The sequence below is a fragment of the Heterocephalus glaber genome, unplaced genomic scaffold, assembly GCF_053883595.1.
Source record: "Heterocephalus glaber isolate CG9 unplaced genomic scaffold, H.glaber_assembly_v1.0 deba00000331, whole genome shotgun sequence".
Classification (NCBI taxonomy): domain Eukaryota; kingdom Metazoa; phylum Chordata; class Mammalia; order Rodentia; family Bathyergidae; genus Heterocephalus; species Heterocephalus glaber.
Genome location: NW_028258142.1, coordinates 1,439,193 through 1,459,754, shown reverse-complemented (window position 1 = coordinate 1,459,754; position 20,562 = coordinate 1,439,193). Strand labels below are relative to the sequence as shown.

General features: G+C 44.2%; 1 protein-coding gene across 2 annotated transcripts; it reads left to right on the top strand.

Annotated features, from left to right (window-relative positions):
- Positions 1-370: 370 nt before the first annotated feature.
- On the top strand, positions 371-19,511 carry Sall3 (spalt like transcription factor 3). Of its 2 annotated transcripts, XM_004861926.3 has the most exons (4): positions 371-506; positions 11,993-14,857; positions 15,074-15,414; positions 16,629-19,511. In XM_004861926.3, exons 1-4 carry the CDS (start codon positions 425-427, stop codon positions 17,058-17,060), a joined length of 3,720 nt encoding a protein of 1,239 aa, XP_004861983.2. In that variant the 5' UTR covers positions 371-424; the 3' UTR covers positions 17,061-19,511. The 2 variants fall into 2 exon arrangements, with proteins under 2 accessions (XP_004861983.2, XP_004861982.2); XM_004861925.3 differs by having other exon boundaries at positions 11,993-15,414.
- The last annotated feature ends 1,051 nt before the right edge of the window (positions 19,512-20,562 follow it).

Here is a 20,562-nt window from a genome sequence, read left to right as displayed (position 1 = left end):
CAAAGTTTGCTGCTGCGCTTGGCGGAGGGGAGGCCGGCGAGTCCCGCTCCGCGCCGGGGCCCGCCGCAGCCGCAGCAGGGCCGCCAAAGAGCGCGAGCGGCGGAGCCCGCGATGTGAGAGGCGCCCGGCAGCGCGCACCCGGTTCCGCAGGCCACCGGCCCCTCCTGGCCGGCGCGGCCGCTAATTGCGAGCGCGGCCTCATTTGCATAGGCCGCCCGAGTCCGCTGGAGGCCGGCCAATCGGCGCGGCCCTCCGCTAATGGCCGTGCATTATTCACCAGCCTAATTGCTCAGCCCCATGCGCGGCCCGCGCAGCCGCCGCCGCCCCGCGCCCGCCCGGCCGCCCCGCGCCCGCCCCGCGCCGTCCCCGCCGGCCTCCCAGCTGATGTCGCTGCCCCGCGCGGGGCCGGAGCGCCGCTAGCAGCATGTCTCGGCGCAAACAGGCCAAGCCTCAGCACCTCAAGTCGGACGAGGAGCTGCCGCCGCCGGACGGGGCTCCCGAGCACGGTGAGGGCCAGGGACCGCAGGGTGGCCGGGGCTGCTGGGCTCCCACGCGAGGTGGGAGCGCAGGCGACCGGAGCGGCCGAGTGCGTCGCGGAGTGGGAGAAAGTTCCTTGGCTCCCTAGAGCAAGTGTCCGAGTCGCGTCCGGTTCCCGGGCCGGGGCGGCCTCGGGGACTTGGGTCCTCCGCCGGAGCGCGCGCGGCCGCGGAGAGTTGCGAGCCAAAGAAACTTGGCTTCGCTCCTCGGAGTTGGGGTGCTGCGCGTGGAGGGCGCTACGGCCGGGCCGACTGGGGGGCGGCTGGGAGCCGGCGCTGCCGGGCGTGGAGGCCTGCGCGCCGAGCCGGAGCGGGCGGGGGTCCCGGCTGCTGCCTCATCGCTGCCCCCCGGCCTCGCTGCGCCCAGAAGCGTCGCGGCCTTGTGGCGGCGGAGACTTCGAACGAACGAGCCCCGGGCTGGAGCAGCAGCTGGATACGCGTCCAAGGCTCACCCCCCGCGGGTCCCAGAGGCCGCCGCCTGGCCAGCTTTGTTCGGCTTTGCGCGCCCGGGTGCCCGGGTGGTGCGTGCCCCGAGCCAGCCCAGAATGCAACGCCACCTCCCTGATCCCCGCCTGTGCCCTCTGCCCTCCGTACCGCCTGTGTGCCGCCTCGAGTGACCCTTGGCCGCGAACCCCGCGATGTCCCAGTGCGTTGACAAATGCGATGATGCCGTTCGGAAACGAGTAGAAAGTAAACGTCCCTTGGCCTTTCCTTAATGGCCGACTTGGGAATTAAGCTGGGGTGAGCACAGCTGCAGCGTTCAGGGGCTGCCTGGGCCCTTGCACACGGTGGGACTCCCAACACGTTTCTGGAGGGTTTCAGGGTTTTCTCAGGCGTTTTCTTATTCTTTTGGAGGCATCGAAATCGGGCGCCGGAGGCTCTTTGCAGTTAATTCGCTGGTAGGAACTTCCTCCTGGAAACACCCTGAAGTGAAGGGCAGGCGCCGCGAAAGTTAGAGACTGGCAACGATTCGGATTAACTGTAGCTGAATTTTGGCACTGTAAAGTTTAGGAAATCCCGAATCCGTTTTCTCAAGTTAAAAGCCTCGGCCTTGAATAGCAGGCTTCGGCGCATCCCGCAGGGGTCCCCAGGGCGCCCGCGCGGAGGACCGAGGAGGGACGGCCGCGGGCACCCCTGAGCCCGCAGTCAGCACGGGCGTGGGACAGTTTGTTACTTTAAAAAACAGGCTAGCCAACTGCTGTGATTAACCTATTATAAGCTGTTCGGAGGCAAATACTAATCTTTTTACTTTGAGAATTAGACTGAATTAGACTGAAAAAAGGGGGGGGAGAGTTTTAAGAGTTTGTCACAGGGTGGTGTAAAGTTTGACAAAGCAGGTATACATCTTCGTCGGAATGGAGAAAGTGAGAAACTAGGTAAAACGGACTGGGTAAAAAGTGCATGAAATAAAACTGAGGACTCCTTGGGTCTTTTTGTTGTTGTGGAGGTGAGGGAGCGGTCTCTGCGAAGCAAGTCAGCCAAGATTAGAACAGGCGATATGCTAAAAAGAAACGCTTGCATATGTTGGGTAGATTAAGGACAAAGAATCTTTTTGTCATGGAAATGGATTTTTTTGTTTTGTTTACTTCTTCACATAGAATTTCTCACACTTGGTTTGTTTTGTATTGCCCTCAATGACTACATGATCAAATGAATGGATTTATTTCTACCGAATGAGAAAGACAGTCTTTCCTTCAAAAGAACTACATTGCATCCCAGTGAGGAATTTTAAAGCTTTATTATTGTGGCTCCTGAATAGCTTAAAATCGGCTTTCACAGCCGCCCCAAAATGCAACAATGTAAATACTTCTCAGCTTTGTAGGGTCGTTATCAAAATGTGCAATGTCTCCTTTTATTAAAGCATATTTTAATTAATAGAGTAAAACCTCTTGTATTTAACAATTAACAAGCTGAGGCATTGCTGTTCATTTTTAATTTCACTTCAGAAATGTGAGCGTGATGCACTTAATAGTGTAAACATGTTGGAGGACATATAGTGCTGAAACCCACAAATGGAGTAATTATTTAGGAGTTCTATTTTGAATTCGCCTTGCTGCTCGAATTTGTTTAGAGATTTACCACACCCAGGCTTTCTACCGTCATAGGAGTGGAGTTTTTGTCGAGCCTGTGTTTTCCACAGCCATTCTGAGTTCTAATCACGATGTTGATCATATTTTGCAACAGGCCAGAAATAGCCTGTCTGGGGCTAGCCCTAGGAAAGCAGTGTATTTCCATGCCTGTTTAAAGGGTAGTTCAGGCAAACTATTAAAACAAGTTCTTTCTGCTTTAATTGTTCTGAAGCAGATTGTTCATGGAGCATAAAAGATACTCTGCTCCCTGTGAAGTCAAGGAGTGATTCTGTGTGTATCACTCTAAGATAACCAACTAAAGTTTTTTTTAAGACAAATGGCTGTACAAACTAAATTACTCCAACATGAACCAGATCTCTTCAAAATTTTAATTTTGTTAAATGCTGTGGGAATAAACATGTCATGTGTGGAGTTATAATTGAGCTAAGTTAGTTTACAGTGTTTTAGAAATGAAGTAAATAATTCCTTTGTATCACTTTGGGCATAACATATTAATTAAAGCAATGGGTCCATCTACGTGCAGTAAATTGATGTCATGAAAAACAAATACAGTATGCAAAAAATTTACTATAATAGAGGGCAAAGATGCAGAGGCACATTACTTTATAGTTACAAGCCCATATTTCTATAACTTCTTTTTCAGGCTTCGGTTTTTAGGCAAGCAATGAAAAAAATACTATAAAAAATTGATTTGGAGCTATCCCAGCCTTATCACTGAAGGAATGAAATGATAATGTATTTAGAATGAGAAAACATAAGGATGATTTATGTAAAGTTCTAAAGTTACCCTTTTGTAAAAATTTATTTTAAGGTCATTCAGATTTACATTCCCAATAGAAACTGTCTTGTAAAATTACTTATTTGCTAATTATTTCATTCCCATTATAGAAGTAAATGCTCTGGAGTTAAATCTATGCCACCAATAATGATATCCTTTGAACCAGCTGAAGATTTTTGTTCTAAGAAAAACTAATTAAAACTTCCAATGACAGTGCAGCACTTAACTCCCACTAAGAACTTCAAAAGGTGTAATATTGCTGTCCTGTGTTGCATAAATGAAATTTAATAAACATTTTACTGTCTTTAGAAAGTATGTATTTAAAGAGGAACAAAAGGATATTGCAATTTAAAACAGTTTGCCATCTTGCATTTTGTTGGTACTAATTGCTTCAAAGTGTTTTTATTTTCTGCCAACTTATAGTATATGGCTATCTTAAGAATCCTTTCAAATATGGTGAGCCTGTGACCTAAGGATTTACCCGAGGAATTCACAGGCTGTGTTTAAATTCAGGGAAAGAAGGCCATCGGCACTCGGTGAAGAGGTCTTTTTTCTTTTATCTGTAGATCCAGGGTTTGCCTTCAGCTCCCCCAGCACACTACCCACATTTACAATTCAGCATACCAAAAGGGACAATGCAGAAGCCACTTTCCAACATCCACAGGCAGATTGTTTTCTCTGAAACATGAAAGGTAAAAAGTAACCAGGGAAGAGAAGGAAAAGAACCTGCAAACATTTCTTTTAAAAATAACACTTAGAAATTTAACCCATTTTAAAATGCATATTGCCGTGATCAACAAAAAAGGGGGCCCATTAATTCTACCTTTCAGAGAACTGATTATGTGACAAAGAGGGAATTTTTGTGTACAATGCATTTCAAACTTTCACAGCATATGCATAATCCAGAATTTTTCAATGTGTTCATTGCCAGAGAAAGGAAAAGGTATGGAGTAACAGCAGGAATTACTTAGCAAGCTGATTATTTTTTGTATCCACGATGATGGTGAAAGCAGGCAAAAGTGGGTCAGATTTCATTTTCAGCTTCAATCTCTAAGAAGCTCTACCATCATCTCCAGGTAGTCTTAAGAACATTTTTTTTCAGGGGGAAATGCAGCAAAGATACAGCCAAAGTTTCTATTCTGCAGCCTGACCATCAGTTGCAATTTAACGTTCTTAAATGTAAGTATTGGCACAGGCTTTGATTTAAGTAAATTTAAAATCTTTTTAACTGCTAATAATGTGATTCCTGATCTTACAAAGCTGCAAGATAGTTTCAAGAAGCATAATTTTTTAATAATATAACAGGAAGGGTGTTTTTTGTGTTTTGGATTTTTTTGTTTTGTTTTATTGGCTTTGCTTTTCCTACATGATTTCTTGACTCATTCCCAGAATGAGATCAACATATCTTAGTCTCATGAAGATGTGAACTAATTCTACTACAGTTAGTGTAGCTTTGGTGTAGCTTTGTTATTATAGCATATGTTAAGTTGCTACATATTTCATATAAAATCAGATATAAATAAAACCTATGTAAAAATTAAATATTTTACTATTACTTTAAGTAAACGCTGATTTTTTAAAAACAGCTTGAATTTTTTTCTCTTGTAATTTCAACATGTGTTTGATTTAAAATACAGTTAAGCGCGTGATTTCTAAGCAAACAAATAGGAGAAATCTTGTTACAAAAAGTATAAAATATTAACAAAGTAATGGAATGGCCTCTATGTTACAGATTAAGATTGATTTGTTTCTTAATTAAAGAGAAGAATTTTCAAGTGTCCACCAAAGAGACCGGATGAGGCCAGTTGGTGTCTAAATATTTTCCTCTGTGGGCCTTTTTAAATCACCCCTAGATTAGTTCTGCGTGCTATCAAGAGAGCCTACCCCCTTTGCATTCTGCAAACAGTGGCCACAAGGCATGGCATATAAAGCCTTTTTTGTCTTCTGACTGTGGAAGGTGGATTGCAGAGTGCTGGCCAGCTTCTGACTCTCCCTGAAGGTGGGTAGTTAGAAGTGCTTTGACAAACCTTGCTGATTTAACCTTTGCCTGCTTTGCCCTGCCAGGGGTGACCACTAGATGTCAAGCTCATAATACAATTAGTGCATCTGTGCTGTTGACCTTGGCAACAGGACTCACCACTGTTCTGTTAAGTGTGAACACTGAATCTAAGTGTTAACTAGAGATCCTGTGCGTTTGTTCCGTGCAGCACAGCTTATCAAATGCCATCTAGTCCAGCACAAGTGTTTATAGTTCTTGGAAGAAGAGAAACCGGCTTTCTTTTGTGTAGCCATTGCATCTTGAACTGTTTAGTTAACCCCGCAGGTGCCATAGCACTTCGTCTTCACTCCTCAGCGTTACTGGACCTCTTTGCGGAAGTGACCTCAGCTGACTTGTTTGATAATTCTATTGTATGGTGTGTATACGTGCGAGTCACTGGCTTCAACGACTAGAGTAGTGGTTTTTCCCTGGCGATTTCCTACCTATACGCAGGCTCCTCTCATAGAATTTAAACAGTGCTGCAAAGTGATGACAAATAATGAAATGATTTAGTCACCTGACCCCACATGTGGCAGCCTAATGGTTAGGGCTGACTCAAACCTTTTTCCTGGTCGAGCATAGATGGTCCCCTCTAGAGCCATTTAAATGTTATACATCTAACTAATTTTGCTGTCTATTTATTTCTGTGCATGATGGATTTGAAAAATGGCCAGTGTGTGGGCAATTATGTAGGCACTTTGCAGAAAACACATCATGACACAGATGCATCTCCAATATTTAAACTATCTCACCTTAGCCAGAAGTGATCTGGCAAAATCTTGTGTTCACCCCTCACCAAATTTTGATTGAAATTATTTGCCTGGACTAAAGAATTTCAGGTTTGTGTATTTTTCATTAGGCATGGAGAGCGATGTGTGTATTCACTGGGAGCATGATGACAACAGAATATGTAAGTGAAAAGACTATTGTGCAACCTTGAAGTGTAACAAACGTCTTATTATCTGATGCAGTGTCAGGGCTGATAGAGCAAGTGAGCATGCTGTGCTGCTCCCATCTGCATGTGCCCAGAAAGGAACAGTGTTTCTGTCCCCGATGCTTCACCACAGATTAAAACTGCCAATGTTTTAAACCGAAGACGTTTGGTGCCTGTGCCACAGGTGGTCGTGACTTAACAAATTTGAGATGTGGGCCACTGAGTAAGAGGGAGTGTGCAGGTCAGTGCCGTGTTGAGCATAGCAAGAGTGCCCTCCACCGTTCAACTCTGTGAGCACAAGCTAGAGGTCTGGGGAAAAGGACAGAAAATTTTTCTATTGAGCCTGGAATTTCTTCTACATTGTTAAACACAGTGGGGGTCTCTATTTGTCTCCTCCTGTGTCACAGCTTGGGCTCAGTATGTGATAATTCATCTTTCTTTATGGGATTCAAAGCTATCATAAGGAGTTAAAAAGAATTAATTTGCAAGAAAATAAGTGTCTCCTAACAATTTAGAAAAACTTGAAAAATGCTTGCTAGATTTTTAAGAGATGGAAAAGCAAAGAAGAAAGTACAGTTGCCTGTCCTGAGGATAGACAAGGCATTTTAAAATGACTAATTGAAGTAGAGAGGTTAGCATGCCTCTCCCAGTACTTAAACAAGTTTTGCTTCTCCCTTTGCTAATTGTAATGAATTAAGAATGTAATGTAACAAAAGTGTGTAACAAAAGTGTGGCAGAATAAAAGTAACTAAAAATTACAAAATACCTATTTTACAACTTCTTTGTAATTGACAACCTTATTTACTCCTGAAAAGAGACAATTTTTTTAAAAGTCTTGCCAAGAACTGTAGCTAGAAAATTTTAAAGTAAGCTTTATGCCTCAAATACTTTTATACATTGTGTTTTTACTTGAGACTTTTAAAAATATGATCATGACCAAACATTCCACCTATCTTCTGACCCATCATTCTCTGGAATACAGTGTAAACTTGATACGAGTATGTTCTGTAACAGCCAGGAATGAAAGCCAAAAGACTACAGAAACTGTTGGTGGCTTCTTTCACAGTGAGAGTCAGTCCTAAGAATAGCAATATTTCTGTTAATCATTTTCTGTGTGCTTTACTCATGTGTAGAAAAATACGTGTATTTTTGAAACTACTGCTTTCAAAGCTGCCCTTTCGTTCAAGAGTTTCTCTGAAATGCTGTTGGCTATGTTTTCTCCCTCCTATACAAGCAAGAAACAGAAATCACGCAAGAACATGTGCATAGTGGTGGAGTTAGAAACCCTGAAAAGGTTAAGTGTAAATAGCAAATGTTGGGATATATGTAGATCAAACCAAAAGAATTGTAATTTTAGCCCTATAGTACAGGTGACTGATCCCGGCATCAGGGGTTTGATATATATTGGACATCAGTGAAGGAGAGTTCTCAGAGCCGAATCCACTCCCTTCCTCACTTTCATACATGACCAGGGCAGCAAGTAATGCTCAATCCCTTGGCTGTTTATAGTTTCAGATCTCTTAGTAGTTAAACAATCAGTATGCAAAAAATAAATTACTTTGACACTAATAATAATGTTTACAATGCTTGTTTTTAAATTCCCCCTTTAAAGAAAGAAAACAGAACATTGCATTTGTAATAAATTTCTCAAACTTGTTACTGGTGTTCTATTGTTAGAAAGTGCCTCCTTAACAAGGATTTACATCGAAATAACAATTTTAAGCCATACTTTCGTGGATGTAATAACTTCTATTTTTAGAGTATAGTAGCCAGTTCAAAAAGTTAGTGTAATTAAAAGGTAGTTAAATATATTTTATTCTGACATAATATTCCCTTTAAATGATGCAGGATTAAAGGGTTAGCAGTTGTATGATACAACTGCAAATTACATTCAGAGTTCTCGTGCATAGATTTTATTATGGAGAGCACTTAAATAACGCTAGATTAGCACGTAGGCACTGTAATGTGTAATCATTATAATGAGAAGAGTCATGAAAACAAGTTATAAAACTAATTTCTCTTCACAATGCATCACAAGTTAACACTTGAGCTCTGCACATCATCAGTAAAATGCCTTGCTACTTCGAAAGAGCTCTGTCCTCAGTAAAACATACTCATTTGGCTTACTTCCTGCCAATCAATTCAGTTAAAAGTACTTGTTGAATAATCTTAAAGTATGCAAACAAAATTTCAATCCTGGGTGTCAGATACTAGTTTCTTTTTGTATTCAAGACTATTTTATGAAACTTGTGCTTCTCTGCAACTTTTTTAGAGTGCTAATTGCAGTCAGATTTTGATCACGCAATTGTAGTTGAGCATGTGAAAATAATACTTGATGATCATGTACTGGTGTTTTATACAAACCCCAGTAGAAGTTGTAAGTGCTGATTCTTGTTTATTTGCTCAAAATAAGAAATCTGAATTATATTGAAGAATTTTTCTGCCACTAATTGTAGTTTTTAAGATATCTTCTAGTCAGAAGTCAAATTTATTATGAAGCTTTGGTGATAAACAAATTGTTAACCAGTTGTCAGTTTCCTTAGGTTCATTAGCATGGTGAACTTTAACAGATACAGTGCCAGCTTTACAGTTTCCTTCTTCAATTTTGAAGGAATGTAAGTAGAAGATTGTTTTTCTTTGACAAGAATATCTTCATTATGTTGAGGTAATTTTCACTTAAAATTCCACTAAACAAAATTACATACTTGGCTGAAAGCACTTAAATATTTAGGTACAGTATCTACAATTGAGAAACAGTTGTTAATTTAGCACTCTACCAATGAGAAAAAATGAAATTACCTGTGGGAAGACTCCCCAACTTCCATTCATTTGGAAGTGAACCCTAAAAATGCTTATTAACACATTAAAAAACTAAAGGAATGTAAAAATACAAATCTTTAAAGTAAATAGAGATTTGTTTGGGTCAAGACCTTTGTGAAAAGCATAAGATCTTTGTGTGAAACAAAAGTGTTTATATCACATGCTATAGTTTGTTACAAAGAAAATCTGAGAAATGTTCATTTTTAAAGATATAGTTTATTTATAGATAAATAAATTAATTTTTTCAACACTGAACTGACTTTAAATGATCCAGAAGTCAACATAATTCTTAAGCATTTTCTCAGTGAATTGTCCTAAGATACTTCATATAAAGAAAACTGTTCCTTTAATGAAATATTTTAACTTTGTAAAATTTTAAACTTACATAGCATGTGAATGTTTTTGTATATCATATAAGTTATACATTTTACCTCATCTATGAAGTTATGTGTGAAAAATATGTCAAGGAATTAGCAATTTTAATTTTGTTGCTACTTTTTAAAAAAGTATTAATACTTTTTATATCATAGCTTTTAAATATTGGAAAATAACTTTTGAAGTCTGTCCCCGTTTAATCATTTGATTGCTTAATGCAGATTAACATTTTTAAATGTCCATTTAGATTATTTTTTAATAAATAAGTCTAAACATTCCACAATTAAGAAATTTTAAAGCAGGAATTCTTCCAAGACTAGAATTTTAAGTAGCCCTTATTTTTCTGATCAATCACTAAGATACTATTTACCTGAAGATTTTAGGTTGTTATTTTGTTGTGTTTTGCTTTGTTTGCTCTGTTCCATAACCTTAGCAGGTTTACAATTACATCTTGCATATATTGAGGAAAGTTGAGTGCTCTGAGTATTTTGTTAATGCGCCTATCTGCAGTATAAATCGGCTGTGCCTTTGCTTGCAGCTACCCTCAACCTCATTACAGATACCTATTACATTCTTTCCTCCGCGCTGTAATGAGACTGCTTGCTGCAGCCTGATCTTCCGTGCTGAATTTAGTTTAAAAGTCTAGGAGGCTTTATGGGCTGCGAGCTCTAACTTCTTTTCCCCTTCAAATGGCTTAGCCAGTTAAGAAAATGCTAATTGAATGCTGCTAATAATTTTTTAAAGGCATGTATAAATTACCTGGAAATAATGGCCTCATGGAGAGCAGCAGACTAGCCTCAAAAAATATTTTTATTTCTTTTCCAGGAGAGAGAGCAATGTACTTTTTCTGGGTGATTTTTTAAAAATCAGGTTTCTCTACTGAACTCAGTTCAGTACTACTGCTGAACTGTTTTTCCAAAACCCTAAAAGAAAAAATTGAGACTTTTTAGCAAATCCATGTGTTGATGATAGAACATTAAATTATTTCCAGGGACACTGACTTTGAGGATTTTTTTTCTCACATTCAACTATGCATGTTTAACAAAGAGCTGATTTGCAGCTGTCATTCGGCTGTGTTCAAACTGATTTGTTGCTGTCACTCCATCTGTAAGTTGACAAAAAGCAGCTAAGAGTCAGTAATACCCAAGCTGGCTCAGGGAACTGAGCAGTGCCTGGGTGGGACTGCACACCCCAGCTATCCAAAAGGTAGCAGCCAGAAGTGTGATCATGTGTCCATGTCTCGTTCCTGTACAGCTCTTTATTTGATCAGGTGTGAATTAGAGTTGTTCATTAAACACGGTTGTTATTCGGCACAAGAGGGTAAGGGGAGACAGAGGAAGTGGCTGCCTACAACAGTAATTAAACATGTGTAACCAATTAGAGGGTTTTCCACTATGGCACAAGCATATAATTTGCTAAGTCTTTCTATGAGAATAGATGAAAATAGGTACAAAAAGTGTGTCTGACTACAACATTCTCATGTTAAACATGTCAACATAAATGAACTTTAAATATATAATTTCTAGTTTGTTAACAAACCACTAAACTCTATTGGCTAATCACAATAACATGTAATTTTAGTTCATTTTGCCAAGAAATATTGCATCTGACAGAGCCAATTAATTATATTAAACATGATCCATTTTAGACCTAGCCTATATTGATAGTCATCTGGCAAATCTAAAATGTAGAAATGCGCCCTTTCTATAAGGGAAGTCTGAGACAAAAAGGTGCAAGTAGCTTGGTTGCTCAAACTCTTTAAGTCGAGATTGTTTTTCTCAGCAGAAATGTAAGAAGTGCTTATATTTTCTTTGTTACGTTTACAAATGAAAGTATTTAGCCAAAATTTCCTACATGAAAAAAATGCCTATTGATTCCAAAGGTTCTATAGAATTACTTTAGATCTGTACAGCCTCAGCCCTGCATAAAGATAATAAATCCGTGCAGCAGCCGAGACCACACCAGAGTGCAGGCAGCTCCCTTCAAGTGCTGATGCACTGGGGAGGTTGTGGATTAGGTTAGCAATGTTAAGTGAACTGGCAGAGGCATCTGTAATTTCACTGGAAATGAGGAAGCCCGATGGTGAAGGGGAGCCCTAATGAGCCCATCGAAGCTGGCTTTGTACCCAACAGACAGGGTGGCTGCGGATTGTATGAAAATATTGGAAATCGATGGCTTCTATGGAATTTCATTAAGAAGCAGTATCCACAATTGATAGAGCCTCATAATTTGATGGATTGTGCTAAGAAAATGATTAGCTAGCTAGAAAGAGTCATAGGACACACACGCTGGGACGTCAGAAATGTTGAAGTGGGGTAATTTGTACAAAATAAAAAAATATTGATTTTACTTATGGGCAAAATTTTGAGACGGAGGGTGGCTGACTAGCAGGCCGGCTGATATCGTCCCTTGGTTTCCTAGGCGTCCCTGGGGAAGGCGCAGAGGACGTGGACAGCGGGAACGAGAGCCGTAGTGGCGGTGAGGAGACCAGCGTGTGTGAGAAATGCTGCGCCGAGTTCTTCAAGTGGGCCGATTTCCTGCAGCACAAGGAGAGCTGCACCAAGAACCCGCTGGTGCTCATCGTGGGCGAGGATGAGCCTGAGCCGCCCGGTGAGGAGTTCCCGGAAGCTTCCCCCGCCAGCTCACCCAGCGAGCGTGCTGAGGCTGAGAGCGAGCCCGCGGAGGAGGCCACCCCGGCGGAGGGTGAGGCGGGCGAGGCCCAGGCGCCAGCGCGCGAGCTCGAGCCCATGGACGTGGAGGGGCCCGGGGACAAGGGCGGCACAGGCCAGGGTGCTCCTGCCCCGCCAGCCCCACCCCTGGCCCCAGGCCCTGAGCCAGCCGCAGCCACCTTCGGGATGCCCAGCACCAATGTGACCCTTGAGACGCTGCTCAGCACCAAGGTGGCCGTGGCGCAGTTCTCCCAGGGCACACGCGCGGCAGGTGGCACAGCAGGCACGGGCGTTGGCGCTGTGGCCATCCCCATGATCCTGGAGCAGCTGGTGGCCCTGCAGCAGCAGCAGATTCACCAGCTGCAGCTCATCGAGCAGATACGCAGCCAGGTAGCCCTCATGAGCCGCCAGCCTGCGCGGCCACCCCTGAACCCCTCAGCAGCGGCGCCTGGTGCAGCTGGCCCAACTTCCCTGGCTGCACACCCTGCCCTGCAGCTCTCTGCTGCCCCAGTCCCTGGCCCTGCGGGCCCAGCCGCCCCACTGGCCACTTTCGAGGGCCCCCAACCCCTGACGCAGTCCACCTCCAGAGCAAGCCCCCCAGGTGGCCCCAGCCCTGCGGAATGCACAGCACCCCCAGCCTCCAGCGCAGGGCCTACCGCACCTGGCAGCACCCCGCAGCCGCAGAACGCGCCCACACCCCCTGCCCTGGGCCCCGGGCCCCTGCTCAGCTCCGCCCCCAGCCTGCCAAGCCCTCTGCTACCTCAAACCTCCTCCAGCAGCGTCATCTTCCCCAACCCCTTGGTCAGCATTGCTGCCACGGCCAACGCACTGGACCCACTGTCGGCCCTCATGAAACACCGCAAGGGCAAGCCACCCAACGTGTCAGTGTTCGAGCCCAAGGCCAGTGCTGAGGACCCCTTCTTCAAGCACAAGTGCAGGTTCTGTGCCAAGGTCTTCGGCAGCGACAGTGCACTGCAGATCCACTTGCGCTCACACACTGGTGAGCGGCCCTTCAAGTGCAACATCTGTGGGAACCGCTTCTCCACCAAAGGCAACCTGAAGGTGCACTTCCAGAGGCACAAGGAGAAGTACCCCCACATCCAGATGAACCCCTACCCCGTCCCGGAGTACCTCGACAATGTGCCCACCTGCTCTGGGATTCCCTATGGCATGTCACTGCCCCCAGAGAAGCCAGTGACCACCTGGCTGGACAGCAAACCAGTGCTGCCAACAGTGCCCACATCTGTGGGACTGCAGCTGCCCCCCACGGTCCCCAGCACTCACAGCTACAACGACTCCCCTAGTGTCACCCCCATCAGTCGCTCCCCACAGAGACCCTCTCCTGCATCCAGTGAATGCACCTCCTTGTCCCCAGGCCTCAACCATGCTGACACCAGCATCCCAGTGTCAGCTGAGTCCCCACAGCCGCTCCTCAGTGGGTCTTCTCTGACTAAAACTGAGCCTGGCAGCCTGCCTTGTACAAACGCAAGGACAGTGGACATTCCTGTTGGGCAGATCAGTGCTGTGCCCACGTCTGCAGTCACTGCTGTCACAGACAGCACTTCCACGAGCCTTGGCAGCCCCAGTCTTCCAGCAGCCTCTGACCAGTTCAAGGCCCAGTTCCCCTTTGGTGGCCTGCTCGACTCTATGCAAACGTCAGAAACCTCGAAACTGCAGCAGTTGGTAGAGAACATCGATAAGAAGATGACGGATCCAAATCAGTGTGTCATCTGCCACAGGGTGCTGAGCTGTCAAAGCGCCCTAAAGATGCACTACCGGACGCACACAGGGGAAAGGCCCTTTAAATGCAAGATCTGTGGCCGAGCATTTACCACCAAAGGCAACCTGAAGACACACTTTGGGGTCCACCGCGCCAAACCACCCCTTCGAGTTCAGCACTCCTGCCCCATCTGTCAGAAGAAGTTCACAAATGCCGTGGTGCTGCAGCAGCACATCCGCATGCACATGGGAGGGCAGATCCCCAATACACCTCTGCCAGAGGGCTTCCAGGATGCCATGGATGCAGAGCTGCCCTTTGATGAGAAGAATGTGGAAACCCTGAGCAGCTATGATGATGACATCGATGAAAACTCAATGGAGGAGGACGCAGAACTGAAGGACGCAGCCAGCGATTCGTCCAAACCACTCCTTCCCTACTCAGGATCCTGCCCCCCATCACCTCCCTCAGTCATCTCCAGCATTGCTGCCCTGGAGAATCAGATGAAAATGATTGATTCAGTCATGAACTGTCAGCAGCTGACCAGCCTGAAATCCGTGGAAAATGGATCTGGGGAAAGTGATCACCTGAGTAACGATTCCTCATCTGCGGTGGGTGACCTGGAGAGCCGCAGTGCAGGCAGCCCTGCCCTGTCGGAATCCTCATCCTCCCAGGCACTGTCACCCACCAACAGCAATGGTGAGAGCTTCCGCTGTAAGTCCCCAGGCTTTGGCAATCAGGAGGATCCACAGGAGATCCCGCTAAAGACAGAAAGGCCAGACAGTCCACCCCCAGGCCCAGGAAATGGAGGTGCCCTGGACCTGACAGCCAGCCACCCCACCCGGCCCATCATCAAGGAGGAGGCCCCCTTCAGCCTGCTGTTCCTGAACAGAGAGCGGGGTAAGTGTACGAGCACTGTGTGTGGTGTCTGTGGCAAGCCCTTTGCTTGCAAGAGTGCGTTGGAAATCCACCACCGCAGCCATACCAAGGAACGGCCATTTGTCTGCTCAGTCTGCAGGCGGGGGTGTTCCACTATGGGTAATTTAAAACAGCACTTACTGACACACAGATTGAAAGAGCTGCCTTCTCAGGTATTTGACCCCAACTTTACTCTAGGTCCCAGCCACAGCACTCCTAGCCTGGTCTCCAGCCCTGCACCCACCATGATCAAAATGGAAGTGAACGGTCACAGCAAGGCCATCGCACTGGGCGAGGGCCCACCACTGCCGGCTGGAGTCCAGGTCCCCACAGGGCCCCAGACAGTGATGACCCCAGGCCTGGCACCCATGCTGGCACCTCCACCACGCCGGACTCCGAAGCAGCACAACTGCCAGTCCTGTGGGAAGACCTTCTCCTCGGCCAGTGCCCTGCAGATCCACGAGCGCACTCATACTGGGGAGAAGCCCTTCGGCTGCACCATCTGTGGGAGGGCCTTCACCACCAAGGGCAACCTCAAGGTAAGGGGACCATGGGCTTGAAGCTGTGGCCGAACCAACAGGGTACCTGTGGACTCCTCCCTGTGCTACCTGTCTTGGACTGGATGGCAGAAATTCTGCTCTTACCTTGGCCCAGAGGATAAGATGCTGGGGGTGTTTGTGTGTGGGTATGAAGTGGGTTATGTGTCTGAGTATGAATGTGGTGTAGCCACGTAGTATGGAGTGTGCATGTCTATACATGTGGAGTGTGTACCTATGTGTTCATATGCAAATACTCTCAAAGTGTGCATCCCATGCAACATTGGGAAAAACAGGACACTGGGCCTCCTGTCCAGGATACATGTCCACCTATGCCTCTGACACTGGCCTGCTCTGGTACTTGGGGTGATGGCACACACATGGCAAAGCTCTCTTGAATCTGATAACAAAATAAACTTGGCCTTTAAGCACTCACATATAATACAAATAAGACAACTATGAGGCTTGCTCAGTGACTTCTAGAAGGGGGGCTGCCGAGAAGGCCCATGGGAAGGGTGCTAGTGAGAAGCTCCCTGGAATGGGAGGGCCAGAGAGAAAACAGATGCTGAGTTATGTCCCTGTTGAAGACTACAGCAGCACTGTGTCTTCCTCAGGGGACGCACTGTGGACAAGATGCTGCTGACTCTAGGGTGTGCATCCACATGACCTCAGCTAAATATGCTGGTCTCGTGTTCTGTAAAGCATGTCTACAGAGATTGCCTGTGTCGAGGCACAGCCTCTGCAGAGGCAAAGTCCAATAAGGACTGTAAGGATAAGAGCTGCCTGAGGACTCTGTTGATGCAGATGGCCCCAAGATGTTTTAGAATTAGTACTTCCTTGTTTGAAAGAAAGGGAGGAAAGAGGTACTAGTCAATGAAGAGTTCAAATAGAAGATGGTTTAAGCCGGGAGGTGGGCAATGGACAAAGCCCTTTATCCTTGGAGCTCTAGAAATTCCCTGTGGCCTTTTTGGTATTGTTTATCAGGTGTGTTAACTAAAAGAACACACTCGTTAACTTATTTGCTGGTTTTGGTTTTTGCATTCACAAGATGAAAGACTGCATATATAAGATGCTCAGAAAAACTTCCCTAACTGTGTTTTACTATGGCCAAGCTAATGCTTCGGATGGGGTCAGCATTGTGGAACAGCAGAAACAGGACATACCCACCTTGAAGTTATGGACTCTCTTACTGTGGCTTGTCTGTCCATCTTACACAGGTACACATGGGAACTCACATGTGGAATAATGCCCCTGCAAGGCGTGGTCGCCGTTTGTCTGTGGAAAACCCCATGGCCCTGCTAGGTGGTGATGCCCTGAAGTTCTCTGAAATGTTTCAGAAGGACCTGGCAGCTCGAGCCATGAATGTTGACCCTAGCTTTTGGAACCAGTATGCAGCAGCCATCACTAATGGGCTCGCCATGAAGAACAACGAGATCTCTGTCATTCAGAATGGAGGTATCCCCCAGCTCCCAGTAAGTCTAGGCGGAAGTGCCATTCCCCCTCTGGGTACCATGACCGGTGGGATGGACAAAGCACGCACCAGCAGCAGCCCACCCATTGTCAGTTTGGACAAAGTGAGCTCAGAGACGGGAGCCAGCCGTCCATTCACGAGATTTGTTGAGGATAACAAAGAGATCGGTATAAACTAGCTGGACTCATTGGGACTCAATTCATCTGTTCTGTCCACATTCACATTTTGCAGTTTGAGCGTCAGCTTTGGACCCTCATGCCTAGGTTCTCATTAAAATTTTACTTATGGCAGAAAATACTTTCACCATGTGGCTGCCAAAAGGTCGTCTGTGAGCGCTGCATGGTACTCTGCTCAACAGTGGGTTTGACTGTTCTTAAGAACTCTGCAACTTTTTAAATAAATTCCAGTTAAAAAGAAAAAAAAGAAGTGCTTGGAAAACCGCCTTAGAACAGAAAGAGCTCAGTTCATATCCACTGCCTTTATCCTAAAACCTAATAACCCTTTCAGGGGTATTCCAGTGAACCCCTCTCGATGGTTTTGTTCGAATTAGTTAGAAACTTGAACTATGTTTTAGGAACTCTTCATCTTAAAGAAGTGGTTCAGTACTCCCAATGCTGTGTATTACGACAGTATCTTCGTCCGTAGTATTTATAATGTTAAGATTATGCGGGTAACAGACAATAAAATAGCCCCAACCTTAAATGAAGCTTTTGTACTGCAGAATACATCTGGCTATGTGATTTTTTTTAAAAAAAAAACAAAGTTTGTTTTACTATAAATAAGTGGATTATTTCAACGCAGGCAAAATTGTGACGTTCTGTTGGGAAAGATAGCATGCTTTTTGTGTGCAAGTACCTGTCAGTAACAAGCCTTTTATTATTTTTTTTAACTTAAATGTTTGTAGCTGCTATGTGGACAGTTGTTCTCTAGTGTGGTCTGTAGCCCAGTGATTGATTGGGGAACAAGTTACAGACATACATCACCGTAAATTATTCACAACATTATAAACAGTTGTGAGTAAACATCAAAGCTGTACAATAAAAAGGTAATGTTTGTATAATGTGGTTGCAAACTCTTAATTTATACGATTGCACTTTTAGTATTTTGTATTAGGGAGGTTTGTCTATAATTTGAAAATTTTAAAAGATGTAAAGTATTTTATAAATAGTACTTTGATTTAGGAAAATGGGGGGAAAAAACCCTGTTATGGTTTCTTGTTTTGTCTTAAAGTCAAACAATACAAGAAATCTATCCTACTTAAGCAGAAAAGCCACCAACACTTGTCAGCGCCTCGATAAAATAAGGCCTGCCATTTCTTAAGTTAACATGATTTATTTAACTTTTCTACAAAGCCCATTGAAAAACTGTGACCACCCTAATGAAACTTTGACAAATTAATCTTAGAACTGTGACATCAGTACAAGTCCAAAAATAACTGAGAGACATTGTGTAGGTGTGATTTTTACTGTAAGCTCTCCTGTCTCTTTCTCACACACACACACACACACACACACACACACAGGATGGTGACTGCCTAATAGTGCTGGTAACCGCATTCAATAAACAAGAGAAATAGTGTCCAGCAGTATAATCAGTCATAACTTTGAAATTTCCTGAGTTCCTGATTTATTTATTATCTTCTCAAATGAAAACAAAGCACAATGTCCTCTGATTATTGCAAATATGGTCTTACGCTGATGACTTTATCTCAGTTGCATCAAGTGAGCAAAGGCTGGGAGGTGGGGCTAAATCAAAACTTGAACGTCAGTGTTGTGTGTACTACCTCATTTTTATGCGTTGCAAGTATGCTGGGATCTGACACAATGAACTTCCAACAACAGAATTGTTCAAGAGATATTGTGAGTAGCTGGGTAACAGTTCAAGGAGCTGTCAGCCCCTGAAGAATGAATCAGACAGTGAATCTTCTCAGTTGAAACAGAAAAATAGAACCATCTTTCTCACACAAGTCCAGCAACAGCAAAAGGTGTTGGAGGAGGACGGGCTCCTCTGCCAGCGTGTTGTTGAACAAAGAGTTTCAAAGGCTCATTAGCTGTTTGTTTCTGTTGGAAATGAACGTTGAACTCTGCAACTCTGTTTTCCATGTGGTGACATGTGGCACCTCCGTGTCATGCCATCTCTCCTGGGGGATGAGTGACAGGGGTGTGTCGGCATTGGGAAGAGGGAACCAAGGTGGCTTAACGTTGCTGTGTTTCAGCAGTCGAATGTTTTGTTATTTATCTGTGTCCTTTCGGTGTGTTTCGTTTTGTTTTGGTTAGTATTTGGTACTATGTTAGTGTCCTCTCTTCTCCCAGAAGGATGTGTATATAACTTAAGAAAAGAGAAATGTAAAGTGTTATAAATAAGGTGGCTCGTGAAGGGACAGTGAGACCGGCCCAGTCTGTATTCAGGGCTGGCTCATCCCTGCATGGTGAAGAGAGACACTATTTTTTTATTGCAATACCATGCAGGGTGAGGACTTCCCTGAGCCAGCTGGGAATTGTTACCTAGATCCAATATTTTTTATGATTAAATCTTGTGGCTTGACACATCTACTGATTGAAATGGATGTCTTAGTCTAGGTTACTATTTTTGTCATATGGAACTGAATAAAATGCAGGATGTGATATTATTTCTGAATTGCGTTCCTTGATTCTTCTAATGGAAAAGTGAAATTTGAGGTGGTCATTTATGGTGTGTGTATGTCTATGGTATTGCTACAAGGAAAGTCAATGAGGGTTGACAGCTTAGATTTAAGCAATATCTAAGAGTATTTCGATTGGTCTTGAATTTGGGGTTTTTGTTTCCAAAATAAAAATTCATTCTTCTAATTTTGGATTTTTTTATATCTCTCATGCAAGAAGGTGTCATAGAAAATTCCTACCTGTTAAAAGACTCAGCAGTGGGCCAGGGACTTAGCTCAGTGGTTCCTCCGCTGGCCTCGCAAGCTCAAGGACCTGAGTTCAATCCCCGGTACCAAAAAAAAAAAAGACTCAGCAGTGCGCAAAGATGACTGGACTCAGTTGCCTTCCCATCGCCAGCATTAAGTGAAAAGAATGGTTTTTCAAGTCACTTGAATAAAAGATGTGCATCAAGTCGCGTTACAGGAAAGGACATGAGCAGAAATGTGCTCACAATGCCACCAACACTGCAGACCGCGGCATGAGTCCACTGATGTCGGCCCTGTGTCTGTTCTCCAGATGGAGGACGGCCTTTATATTAAAATCAGCTTTATCTCATGGATAATAGTTGATAAGACTCACAACTTTAAATAACTTAATAGCTCCTGGATTTTAGGATATATAATCCATTTCTTGTTCTAAAAAATTTTTATTTTAAATAACTACTGATACATAGAAGCCACAGTAATCTTTATCTGGGAAGAACTGGTCAATTATTTTAGGAATGATAAAGGCACTAACCACTAAGGTAGCTAGCTAGCCCAGACCAACCTTCAGCAGATTTCAGAAGGCTTAGAAATTTAATCATTTGATTTCAGTCCTAGAGTAGAAATTATCAGATATAACCAGACTAAAGCAGATGGTAAATTCAATTTTTAAAAAGGAAATAGTAAAGATCCTATAGCCAATTAGAATAATTAATATAAATTAAAATGCAGGGGAAAAGGGATTTATTTCTTGAATTTCAAAAATATTTTCACATATAAAATCGGAGGTTTTGGG

Bases quoted from the DNA above. Each gene is read 5' to 3' on its own strand.
- Sall3 (XM_004861925.3), top strand. From the start codon at position 425: ATGTCTCGGCGCAAACAGGCCAAGCCTCAGCACCTCAAGTCGGACGAG. The intron at 507-11,992 runs GTGAGGGCCAGG...TTGGTTTCCTAG, and splicing joins GGACGGGGCTCCCGAGCACG to GCGTCCCTGGGGAAGGCGCA. The intron at 15,415-16,628 runs GTAAGGGGACCA...CATCTTACACAG, and splicing joins CCACCAAGGGCAACCTCAAG to GTACACATGGGAACTCACAT.